Here is a 13,084-nt window from a genome sequence, read left to right as displayed (position 1 = left end):
TGTATAGTAAAGTTTCAAATCTGTCAATATTCAGTTGCAAACTTTTGAAAGAACAACCATAAAAACGGTAGCTAACCTTTCCGTAACTGATGTTCTTCAAGTCCATTCCCATCCCGGGATCTTTTTTATAGTGGTATGTGCCATGTTAGCTCTGGTGCCCTCTGGAGTAGTGCCTTCATGGCACGGTATATAGGCAGCTGCTGCCCTACAGCCCCCTCTGTCCCTTCTTGACGGCCATTTTAACAGAGGGGCAGGTGGACCTGTGGACGGGTTTTGGGATGGACATGAGAAACACATCTTGAAGAAAAACAAGTAGGGAAAGTTTAGTAACCATTTTTTCTTCAAGTGCTTGCTCATGTTCATTCCCATGTAAGGTGATTCCCAAGCCATGAGTCAGGAGGTGGGATCGGTGGTCCATATTGATACGGACTGCAAGACTTGTCAGAAGGCAGCGACACTCCTTGTCTGTTGCGTGACAGCATAGTGTGTAGTGAACTTGTGTATGGATGACCAGGTCACTGTGTTGCAGATGTCCAGAACCGGAACCTGCACCACAAAAGCTCCTGACAAAGCTAGTGACCCCGTGGAATGTGCTGTTAGGTGAGGAGGTGAAACATTTGCCATATCATTGCATGTGCGTATGCATGATGTAATCTATTAGGAGATTCTCTGGGCTGAGAATGGATCCCCTTTCATTATTTCCACAATTGCCACAAAGAGTTGAGCCGTCTTTCAAAATGGTTTGGTCCTCTATGTAGAATGCCAACGCATGCCTAACATTCAGAGAGTGAAGCCTTTGTTACTTCTTGGTAGCCTGCAGCTTTAGGTAAAAATCCAAGAGAAAAATGTCCTGGCTACATGAAAGTGTGAGAGACCATCTTAGGAAGGAAGGATGGATGTGGTTGAAGTCACACCTTGTCCTTAAAGAAGACAGTATAGGTGGTTCAGAAGTAAGGGCCCTGATCTCTGAAACCCTCCTAGCCAAAGTAATGGCAACTAAGAATAGCTTTCCAAGAGAGATGGAGCAAGGCATACGTCGCCATAGGCTCAAACGGGGGCCCCGTGAGCCTTGACAGCACCAGGTTGAGGTCCCAGGGAGGCAGGGGTTGATGCACCTGGGGGTATAAACACTCCTTCAAAAACTGGGAGCAAATCAGGTTAGCGAACACTGTTTGGCCATTTACTGGTGGATGGAAAGCTGAGATCGCAGCTAAGTGAACTTGTATGGATGATACCGCAAGGCCTTCTTTCTTCAAGTGGAGTAGATAGTCCAGGATAAGAGGCAAGGGTGTCTCATTTGGCAGGATTCCTTTCCTTGATGCCTACACTGAGAAACCACTTTTATTTTGCCAGATACGCTGATCTGGTTGACAGTTTCCTGCTATTCATAAGAACCATCTGTACAAGTTTCAAGCAGCCCTGCTCCGCCTTGCTCAAACATGAAGCTTCCATGCTGTCTGATGTAGTGATGTAAGGTTCAGGTGGAGCAGATGGCCATGTTCCTGAGAGATCAGGTCTGGGAGCATTGGTAGGCTGAAAGGTTTGTCCTCTGAGAGGTACAGGAGAGTTGAGAACCAATGCTATCATGGACATACCAGGGCTATAAGGATCATCCTCACTTTGTTCCTCCTGACGTTGAGCAACATCCTGTGGATCAGAGCCGTAGGAGAGAAGGCATAAAACAGACTCCCTCCCCAGGGAAGGAGAAAATCATCCAAGAGGGATCCTGGACTGTGTCCCAGGTATGAGCAGAACTGGGAACATTTTCTATAGAGCCTGGTTGTGAGCAAGTTCATTTGGGGAAATCCCCACTTCTGGAAAATGACATTTAAGTCATCTGGAGGAATAGACCACTTGTGATGGTTGATGAGGGACCTGCTCAAGTAATCTACCAGCTTGTTCCGTGAGTCTGGCAGGTAAAACTCTCCCAAATAAATGGACTGGGCTATGCAGTAACCCCATGGACTCACCTCCTCCTCGCATCAGGAGAGGAGTGGGCTTCGACTTGTTTGTTTATGTAGAACATTGCCATAGTATTGTCTGTGAATACAGCGATGCACTTGCCCCACAAGAGGGATTGAAATGTTTGGCATGCTAAGCATACCGCTCTCTGCTCTCTGACATTGATGTGAAGGGTCAGTTTATCTGGCACCCATAGGCCCTGAGTCCTGAGGGGCCCCAGGTGGTTTCCCCATCCCATGTCTGAGGCATCAGTGACCAGTGATCTTGATAAAACTGGTCTAGAAAAAGAAACGCCACCACACACCATGTCTTGGTCGAGGCACCATTGTAGGTCGAGGGTCACAACCAATGGGATTGTGATCACCTTGCCAAAAGGATGACGGCCTGGTGGATACCGATACCAGCCATAGAATCCTAGAAGATTAGGATTGCAAGGGACCTCAGAAGGTCATCTAGTCCAATCCCCTACTCAAAGCAAGACCAACCCCAACTAAATCAACCCAGCCAGGACTTTGTCAGGAGGGGCCTTAAAAACCATTAAGGATAGAGATTCCATCACCTCCCTAAGTAACCCACTCCAGTGTTTCACGACCCTCCTAGTGAAAGTTTTTCCTAAATACAACCAAGACCTCCCCACTGCAACTTGAGACCATTGCTCCTTGTTCTCTCATCTGCCACCACTGAGAATAGCCTAGTTCCATCCTCTTTGGAAACCCACTTCACGTAGCTGAAGGCTGCTATCAAATTCCCCCTCACTCTTCTCTTCTGCAGACTAAACAAGCCCAGTTCCCTAAGCGTCTCCTCATAAGTCATGTGCCCCAGCCCCCTAATCATTTTCATTGCCTTAAACTGGACTCTCTCCAGTTTGTCCACATCCTTTCTGTAGTGGGGGGCCCAAAACTGGACACAGTACTCCAGAGTTGCCCTACCAGTGCCAAATAAAGGGAAATAATCACTTCCCTCGATCTTCTGGAAACGCTCCTCCTAAGGCAGCCCAATATTCCATTAGCCTTCTTGGAATCAAGGGTACACTGTTGACTCATATCCAGCTTCCTGTCCACTGTAATCCCCAGGTCCTTTTCTGCCAAACTGCTGCTTAGCCAGTCAGTCCCTAGTCTGTAGCACTGCATGCGATTCTTCCATCCTAAGTGCACTTGTCCTTGGTGAACCTCATCAGATTTCTTCAATTTATCTAGATTACTGTAAATCCTATTCCGACCCTCCAGCGTATCTACCACTCTCCCCAGTTTAGTGTCATCTGCGAACTTACTGAGGGTGCAATCCACCCCATCATCCAGATCAATTAATGAAGATGTTGGACAAAATCAGCCCCAGCATTGACCCTGGGGCACTCCACTTGATACCGGCTGCTAACTAGACATCAAGCCCAACAATCCAACCAGTTTTCTATCCACCTTATATTCCTTTCATCCAACCTATAATTCTGTAACTTGCTGGCAAGAATACCATGGGAGGACATAACAAAAGCTTTGCTTATGCCAAGGTATATCACGTCCAGTGCTTTCCCCACATCCAGAGAGCCAGTCATCTCATCATTGAAGACAATCAGATTGGTCTGGCACGACTTGCACTTGGTGAATCCATGCTGACTGTTTCTGATCACCTTCCTCTCCTCCAAGTGCTTCAAAATGGATTCCTTGAGGACCTGCTCCATGAGTTTTCCAGGGACTGAGATGAGGCTGACTGGTCTGTAGTTCCACAGATCTTTCTCCTTTCCTTTTTTAAAGATGGGAACTATATTTGCCTTTTTCCCATTGTCTGGGACCTCCCCTGATCGCCACGAGTTTTCAAAGATAATGGCCAATGGCTCTGCAATCACATCAACCAACTCCCTCAGCACCCTTAGATATATTGCACCCGGCCCCATGGACTTGTGCATGTCCAGCTTTTCTAAATAGTCCAGAACCTGTTCTTTCACCACTGAGGACTACTCACCTCCTTCCCATACTGTACTGGGCAGCACAGTAGTCTGGAAGCTGTCCTTGTTTGTGAAGACAGACGCATAAAACAGCAGTGAGTACTTCAGCTTTTTCTACATCATCTGTCACTAGGTTGCACCTTCCATTTAGAAACGGGCCCACATTCTCCCTTACCACCATGCTTGAAAGGGTCTGAATCTGTGATGAGGACACTGCACCACAGAGGTACAAGAGGCCATGTGACCCAGAAGCTTCAGGCAGTTTCTCACGTGGTGATGGGAAAAGCTCTTTGACCATTTTTCAGGGCTTTGGTGGCTCTGAAACAGCTCTCCAGGAGGTAGGCTCTGGCCCGGGTCGAGTAGAGGATCACTCCTATAAATTCTATCCTCTGCACTGAAGAGAATGTTGACTTCTGCTGGTTTATCAGGAGCCCTAGCTTCAAGAAAGTGGACTGAATGAGTCTCACGAGCCTTTCCATTAGCTTCCTGGAGAGGCCCTTGATCAGTAAATCATACAAGTCTGGATAAAACCTGTACTCCTTCTTTGCTGAGGGAAGCTGTCACCACCGCCATGTACTTTGTAAATACTCTCAGCACTGCCAACCGGCCGAAGTGTAACACTGTGATCTGCAATGAATTGGAGGAACTTCCTGTGGCCTCGGAATATCGCTATGTAAAAGTATGCGCCCTTTAAGTCAAGGGCAGCATACCAGTCCCCTGGATCTATGGAAGGGATGATTGAGGACAGGTATACCGTGCAGAGCTTCAGTTTCTTTATTAATTTGTTGAGGTTTCACAGGTCTAGTATGGATCTGAGATCCCCATTGGACTTCAGGATCAGGAAGTAATGTGAATAGAACCCCATGCCTCAAAGAACATAAAAGGCAGCTGCACAACATCCATTTTATCTTTAGTCTGTTTTCAGCCATCTCCAGCCTTCAGCCACCTACCTACTTCTGGATCAACTCATCTACAACTGAACTGAAGCTGTGAAACGAAGGACTGAGACCCATCCAGATACTGGATGTATGCCAGAGGGACTATACAAGCCTGCAAACTCCACAATTCTATTAGAAACCTGATATATACAGACTTTCAAATCAATTGGATATGTTTGATTGCTTTAATCCTTTAACATTTCTCTTATAGTTTGTTTCTTTCTTTTTATAATAAACCTTTAGTTTTATTTACTAAAGGATTGCCTGGCAGTGTGGTATTTTGGGTAAGATTCAAACTTATATTGATCTGGTACTGTGGCTGACCCTTTGGAGTCAGGAGAAATCCTTTTGGTAAAGAGCATAGAGTTTTAAATACTGGTCTCTTTACTGGACCTAGTAGCTGATTGGGAGCTGGAGGCTGAAATGCAGTAAAGGGGGCTCTGTATATTTGTATTTTGGCTTCTTGATAACCAGTGTGGGGAATCAGAAGCATTGTTTGTGGCTGGTTGGGAAATCTGACTTCAGTGTCACCCACCAGTATTGGGAGAATCCGCTCTCCTTTTACAGCCTGACCTGACCTTGGCATTTTCAGGTGGCTACCCTAGGCACGGACAGGTCACATTAGGTCCTCTCTCATTCTCTCATCAGGCGGAGAACTGTGTGCAGTGTAATGTTTTGTTTTGGTATGGTTATTGGTTTTTAAAATATATATGCTGTTCTGTATTTATGTTAGAGAAGGCAGGCTGGAAAAGTGCAACTTGCACTTGAAGTGGAAGGGAGTGAAGTTTGTGATGGTAATTAGTTCCTGTGGAAATCTGTTCTACCATTTCATTCCAATATATACTAACCATGACACACACCTTTTAAAAGATTTCCAAATTTCTTTGGGCTAAGAACCATCCCAGATGTTAAAGGGGAAAAAAGAACTAAACAGAGATGAATGATTATAAAGAAACATGCAGCTGGCATAAGTATCCTACACCTTGCTATGCAAGGATTAGTACTTTTCTTAACCTTTCCTTTTTCCAGGAATAAATATTGAAAGCAACAAGGCTTTGTATGAGGCAACAACATTTAGAAACTGAAATTTCTGATAGTGAAAAGTGGGAATCCACAGGTTATTCACTGAAATTATGGGTACAATTTTCAAAAGCATTTATGTGACTTAGGAGTCTAAGTCCCCTTGACTTTCAAAGAGATTTGGGCTCCTAACTCACATAAGCACTTTTGCAGATTTTCCTTAAGTCCTAAGATTTTATTAATTTTATTACCAGAGAAAGTTTTATGGATATTAATATTCTGAATTATAAATCTCCTTAACAGCTACATAAATATATCTACTTTGTTCTTTCAGCTAGGAATTTGCATGTACCCATAATTAAAGTCACAGATGTAAATGAGACTGATCACGTGTTTCAAGGAGTCCCACACACCAGCATGTCCTGAGCATTGCATCACTCAACTATTTCAAACACTGTCAAATCTGCCCCCAGGAATCTCATGCTTAAAATTTTATACAGCCACCACCAGATACCTTGGGTGAAACAGTTTACAAATAGACATTAACTTGCAAATGATTATTCTCACTTATCTCCCACCTAGTCAGAAGAAAATATCTGCTTTCAATTCTGTCCAGCATTCACAGCCAAAAACTGTCACCTGTATCACTCAGAAGCTGAAATATTCGTAATTCCAATACTTGTTCTGCCACCTTCCACCACCTCATACAGATCCTACTATGGTATAGCCCTTCACACCTGTGACATTTATATGCATGTGGAACTTACTGGGTCAGGAAATCCATGGCCTGGATGGGGAGGGGGGGAGAGGAATCTAGATGGAAACTATACTTCCATGAATGTCTAAGCTTTTCCCTTATATACCTTCCCATTCTTTCTCTACTGTCCTCAGATCACTAGAACCATCCACTGATTAGCCAGCAGTGTCACTGTTAAAGGACAAGGACCTGTCATGGACCTGGAAGATGAAGATGCAACCTCAAAGCTCAGAGAATGCAAAATAGCCTGATATTTGAACTATTTAGCAGCACATAATGCTTCCTCAAGACACAAAACTGATTCCCATAATTCCTAAAAACACAAAACAAAACAAAAATCTAGTGTTAGAGCCATCTTACTAGCTAGCTCCTGATTCAAAAATTTCAGGCTGAAAATCTGGGAAATAAAAGAAGCAATTACCTCAGTGAGATGGGGGTTGGGGTTGAATCCACACTGGTTGCAGACCTTGCTGTGACACTGTGTACAAGTGTTGAAGTTTGGCTGATTAGGAGAGGAGGTGAGTTCTGTTGTCTTGCATATAGGGCAGAGAGTGCTGCTTGGAAGGGGTGCGATTTGTGGGACAGAATAAGGTGAGGTAGGGGTGCTGCCTCGATCTGGTGATACAGATGGAGATCGTCCTGATCTCTGAATTCTGGTGTCCACCTGGAGCGTCCTCCTAGGTCCATCTGCTTGTTGGCTGGCCTGACTATGGCTCAGTGTCTCTCTTGTGCTTTCATGGGTCTGGGCAGACTGTTTAAGGGACGGGGAAGTTGATCTCTCGCCAACTGGGAGAGCCGATTGATCCGGTCTTCTTGGTGTGCTGAAATATCATTAAAAATACAACATGTATGTAAACCAAGTTTTAGAGCATTCAGATAATTACAGGCAATTATGAAAATGCAATACGTAACAAAAATAGCAAACTGTACTATACGAAGGCCACTAGAGACATACTGAAGCAATCTTACAGGGTTCTGAATCCCTTCAACTCAGCGGCAATTTAGGACACTCAGCACCTTGCAGGATGAGATCAAAGGAATTTCACATACTTTAAATATTCTCTGTATATTTGGACTACACACATGTAATTGGGTTACTCTGTGTATTCTAAGGGGAATCTTTGGGGTGTCACCACACTTTTCCTTGAAAAATATAATGAGAAGTGCACAACAGACTGCCAGGAAAAGGCTTCACTTTAGCACTTTCCCAACATCAGTTGACGGATTCACAATGCAGCACTGGCTCCAGTTTCCAGGAAGATTGGTTGCCTGGCCATTCCTGCTGAGCCAATAGCCAACACCCACCCTACTACTTCCTCACAACTGACTTTTGCAAAACCTTGTACTAAGAGAAGAGAGAAAATCAAAAGTTTATAAAAGATCAAAATGCTGATAGAAGTTAAAATATAATGGCCTGGTTGTCTATTGTACTAGATCTGCTTGACAAAGGAGAGTAGGAATGCAGTCAAGGAGTTGGCTCCTTGATTCTCAAGCTGCGCTAGTATAGATCATAAATCACAGCAGCCAAAGACCTGCTCTAACTTTACACCAACCTGGCTATGTTTCCCAAGGGACCACATGCCAGTGGAAAACTGGCAGAGTATGGGCACATGCCATTCTGCCCAAGACACATCACCTATACTGGGTGAGGAGCAGATGGCAGAGGAGCTGGCTAGAGGTACACCACCCCAAGAGCTCCCCTACACAAGATTAGTTCTCAGCTGGCCTGTTAAGGCTAGCTTCCAGCCACTTTGTGTCCCCTGAGTGATGCAAAGTGGCCAGCGACAGGAATAGACAATCTGGTTGTGAAATTAAATCCAAATAGAAACAGTTTTCTGACTTGCAAAAAAAGGGGACTTTCATAGATTCACAGATTCTATGGCCAGAAGGGACCAATGTGATAATTTCGTCTGACCACCTGCACAACACAGGCCATAGAACTTCCTCAAAATAATTCCTTTTGAAATAGAGCACATCTGTTAAAAAAAATCCAGTCTTGATTTAAAAATTCCCAATAATGAAAAATCCATCACAACGCTCCGTAAATTATTCCAGTGCTTAATCACTCACCATTAAAATCTTATGCCTGAATTTGAGTCTGAATTAGGGATGTAAAAATTTGTTTAAAAAAATCTGTTTAAAAGTTCTAAAAATAGAACATTTAAATGGTTAAATCTGTGCTGGGTCTCTGCACCTCACTGCCAAGCGACAGCTGCCTAGCTGCAACTCCTCCACTGCAGAGCCATAGCTGGGCAGCTCTAGCTGGCAGGGAGCGGAGCAGAGCCCAGCTGCAGTTCCCCCCCCACTCTGCACTTGCAAGGGAAACTGCGCTGGGCTCCACGCCTCCCTGCGAGCCAAAGCAGCAGCTACCCTGCCCCCCGCTGGACTTCGCTCCTCCCTTTACCCCTCCCCCACGGGCGCCACGCCTCCCCACGAGGCGGAGATGCCCAGCTATTCTGGCTCAGGGGGAGCCCAGGGTCTTCCCCCCAGTTCAAAACGTTTAAACAGCTGATTACCGTTTAAACGGTTAGCCTTTTACATCTCTAGTCTGAATTTGTATAGCTTCAACTTCCAGACATTAGATTGTTTTGTATCTCTATATGTTGGACTGAAAAATCCATTATCAAAATTTTATTCCTTACATACTTTTAGACTGTGATCAAATCACCCCTTAACCTTCTTGTTAAGCTAAAGAGAGCAAGCTCCTTAAATCTATCATAAGTCATGTTTTCTAATCCTTTAATAATACTCTTTTGGGAACCCTCTCTAATTTATCAACATCTCTCTTGAATTGTGGACACCAGAACTGGACACAAATATTCCAGCAGCAGTTACACCAGTGCCAATACAGAGGTTAAATAACCTCCCTTTCCTACATAAGAGTCTCCTGTTTATGCAACAAATGTTTCCATTAGTCCTTTCGGCCTCAGTGCTGCACCGGGAGCTCATGTTCTCCCATGGACATAGCTACTGCCTCTGAGGGAGATGGAGTACCTACGCCAACCGGCGAAGCTCTCCTGTCAGCATAGGTAGCGTCTTCACTAAAGTGCTACAGTGGCACAGCTGTACCTGACCAGCGCTGTAAGTGTATACAAGCCCATAGGCACAGAGGCTTACAGTGCAACTGCTTAAATATTACCTTACAATATGGGATGCAGATGTTAGAAATGAGATTATTGCATGCCGCAACTCTCAAGCATTCAATAAAGTTTATCATAGAATCATAGAGTTGGAAGGGACCTCAGGAGGTCATCTAGTCCAACCCCCTGCTCAAAGCAGAACTAACCTCACCTAAATCACCCCAGCCAGAGCTTTGTCAAGCTGCACCTTAAAAACCTCTAAGCATGAAGATTCCACCACCTCCCTAAGTAACCCATTCCAGTGCTTCAACACCCTCCTAGTGAAAAACTTGTTCCTAATATCCAACCTAGAACTCCCCCACTGCAACTTGAGACCATTGCTCCTAGTTCTGTCATCTACTACCATTGAGAACAGCCTGGCGCCATCCTCCCTGGAACCCACTTTCAGGTAGTTAAAAGCTGCTATCAAATCCCCCCTCATTCTTCTCTTTTGCAGACTAAACAAGCCTAGTTCCCTCAGCTTCTCCTCATAAGTCTTATGCTCCAGCACCCTAATCATTTTTGTTGCCCTCCACTGGATTCTCTCCAACTTCTCCACATCCTTTTTGTAGAGAGGGCCCCCAAAACTGGACACAGTACTCCAAATGAGGCCTCACCAATGTCAAATAGAGGGGAATAATCACTTCCCTTGATCTGCTGGCAATGCTCCTACCAATGCAGCCCAATATGTCATTAGCCTTCTTCACAATAAGGGCACATAGTTGACTCATGTCCAGCTTCTTGTCAACTGTAACGCCCAGGTCCTTTTCTGCCAAACTGTTGCCTAGCCAGTTGTAGCAGTCTGTAGCTGTGCATGGGATTTTTCCATCCGAAGTGCAGGACTCTGCACTTGTGCTTGTTGAACCTCATCAGACTTCTTTTGGCCCAATCCTCCAATTGGTCTAGGTCACTCTGTATTCTATCCCAGCCCTCCAGTGTATTTACCACTCCCCCCATCTTAGAGTTATCTGCAAACTTGCTGTGGGTGCAATCCACCCCATTCTCCAGATCATTAATAAAGATGTTGAATAAAACAACAACGACCGCTGGGGCACTGGCTGCCAACTAGACATTGATCTCTACCTGTTGAACCCGATGATCTAGCCAGCTTTCTGTCCATCTTATAGTCCATTCTTTCAATCCATACTTCTTTAACTTGCTGATAAGAATACTATGGGAGACCATATCAAAAGTTTTGCTAAAGTCCACTGCTTTCCCCCCAGCCACAGAGTGAGTCATCTCATCATAGAAGGCAATCATGCTGACTGTTCCTGATCACCTTCCTCCCTTCCAAATACCTTAAAATGGATTCCTTGGGGAACTGCTGCATGATTTTTCTGGGGACTGAGATGAGGCTGACCAGTCTGTAGTTCCTCAGGTCCTCCTCCTTCCTTTTTTGAAGATGGGCACTATATTTGCCTTTTTCTAATCATCTGGAACCCCTCTTCCCCCCCCAATCGCCACAAGTTTTCAAAGATAATTCCCAATGGCTCTGCAATCACATCAGCCGATTCCCACAGCACCCTCAAATCCCTCCCTTGTGCTAGTCCATGAAGAGGATAGCAGCCAAGACTTGCTAAGAATTGCTCTTTTAGTTCAAGAGGCAGAGGTCTGTTCCATGGATGTGTAAGTCCTGAGATCCAGATGTTGATCTCTAGGGGTGGGGGATAAACATGATTGCACACGATGGAAAAGGAAAATAAAATAAATGTTCTATAAATAGATAAGCAATAGGAAAGTATATATTTGTTATTTAACAGGCAGAAAGAGAAAACCAAGGAGAAGAATCAAATGTTTAATAGTTACCTTCCACAACTTCGGACACAATAACCATGGGTTATTGCATCAATGATTCTGGAATTGCCCTCCACTGATTCAAGTCATAATACCTAGACATTAGGAGTCAGGTCAGAGGTAATGAATGTTCACTTGTCCTCACTGAAGGATGTGAAGTGGGACATAACTCAAAGCTCTCTCCTATGTCATTCATTTGATATAATATAACTGGAGTCCTAGCAACAGCATTTTCATTCTAAGCACTTTTTTCCTAGTCATTCATGATTTTCCAAAGTTTTCAGTGACAAGGCTAAAATTTTCCTAATCTAGTCTCTTCTAGATAGTGACTAGTTTGGAAAATATTGAGCAAGAATCATTCAACCATTTTTTAAAAATATAACACAAATGAAAAAAATAATATCCTTTCCCATGATAAAGATTTTTTTCAATGTTATAGCAGAAACAATTGAGGACAGAATGATGAAATTTAGCAAGGAAATACCTTTCACTGACTTGTTCCAGCAAAAAATAATTTATTCTGCAGGTGTAGAGGCTTTGAAAATTATATTTTGCTCATGCAGGGTAAATTTTTAACTATAGCACTTTTAAAGCAACATTTGGAAGGAAGGTGGGGGTGCACTGTGCATGTGTGTGCACCTAACAGGGTTAGATTGTGCTGCCCCTGCTCAGGCCCATGAGTATTTTCTTGCATGAGTACTGCTGCTGAAGCCAGTGGCGTTTCATGTGAGTAAGCACTCATCAAAATGAGTACAGTCTAGTCTATAGCTGTGTAGTGAGTATCCATGTCTCCTAAGATGTGCACTGAATGAAACAGGGCTCAATACAAGAATAGTGTATATAATATTTGAGTATTTCAGAGTTAGCACGTGATCATTTACCTAGAAATTGTTATTATGTGTTCACACACAGAAAAAAGGATCAGACTTCAGGCCTTGTGAACTGGGAATCTGCACTGATTTCAGTAATCAATAGCCAGTCATTCATGTAGCTGCATCAATATGAACCTCAAGTGTAGAAAAGGAAAGCCACAAGTTGCACCAGTGGACTTACCCCAGTTTCAAAAAAGGGAAAATTAAAGTTTGCTTGTGCAAATGATAACTCTGGCAATCCCCGACTTGATTTTTTTTTTTATCATTTGCTGATGATTAGCACACTCTCTCTCTCTCAACCACTCTGCCTTGGAGGGATGCTTGAACAACACTGCCAAATCATTTCACTGGAAACACCTTGTCTTTGGCCCCTCAGGAAAAAAGAATATAAGATGACAACATCCTCTTACTTATCCTGACTTGTTGAATTTGTTTGTCGGCGCACTCACTTGGTGCATAGGGCCTAAGAAAGAATTATGCATCAGTTGTCATTTGAGACATATTTGATGGTCTAAGTGGATCTTAAATGGAATTTCACCCATCATGAGCAAAGTTAAAAATTTCAGCATCACTTTCAGCTATGCTCTATCCATAGAAAGCTGCTTGTCAAACATGTTACAAGTGTTCTTTGTGAGAATATCTGTATGCAGTTTGTGAAGGCCATGAACCTATTTATCTCATGA

General features: G+C 43.8%; 1 protein-coding gene across 1 annotated transcript in view; it reads right to left on the bottom strand.

Annotated features, from left to right (window-relative positions):
* The window catches only part of BSN (bassoon presynaptic cytomatrix protein), a 340,482-nt gene that overhangs the window by 308,213 nt on the left and 19,185 nt on the right, over positions 1–13,084 (bottom strand). The window contains exon 2 of the mRNA XM_067561225.1: positions 7,038–7,437. Coding sequence (XP_067417326.1) covers positions 7,038–7,437 — 400 coding nt within the window. The remainder of the gene's footprint in view (positions 1–7,037; positions 7,438–13,084) is intronic.

Source organism: Emydura macquarii, unplaced genomic scaffold (assembly GCF_026122565.2).
Source record: "Emydura macquarii macquarii isolate MOO-44397 ecotype Brisbane River unplaced genomic scaffold, CSIRO-AGI_Emac_v2 contig_2369, whole genome shotgun sequence".
NCBI lineage: Eukaryota > Metazoa > Chordata > Testudines > Chelidae > Emydura > Emydura macquarii.
This window is presented reverse-complemented; position numbering and strand designations above follow the sequence as displayed.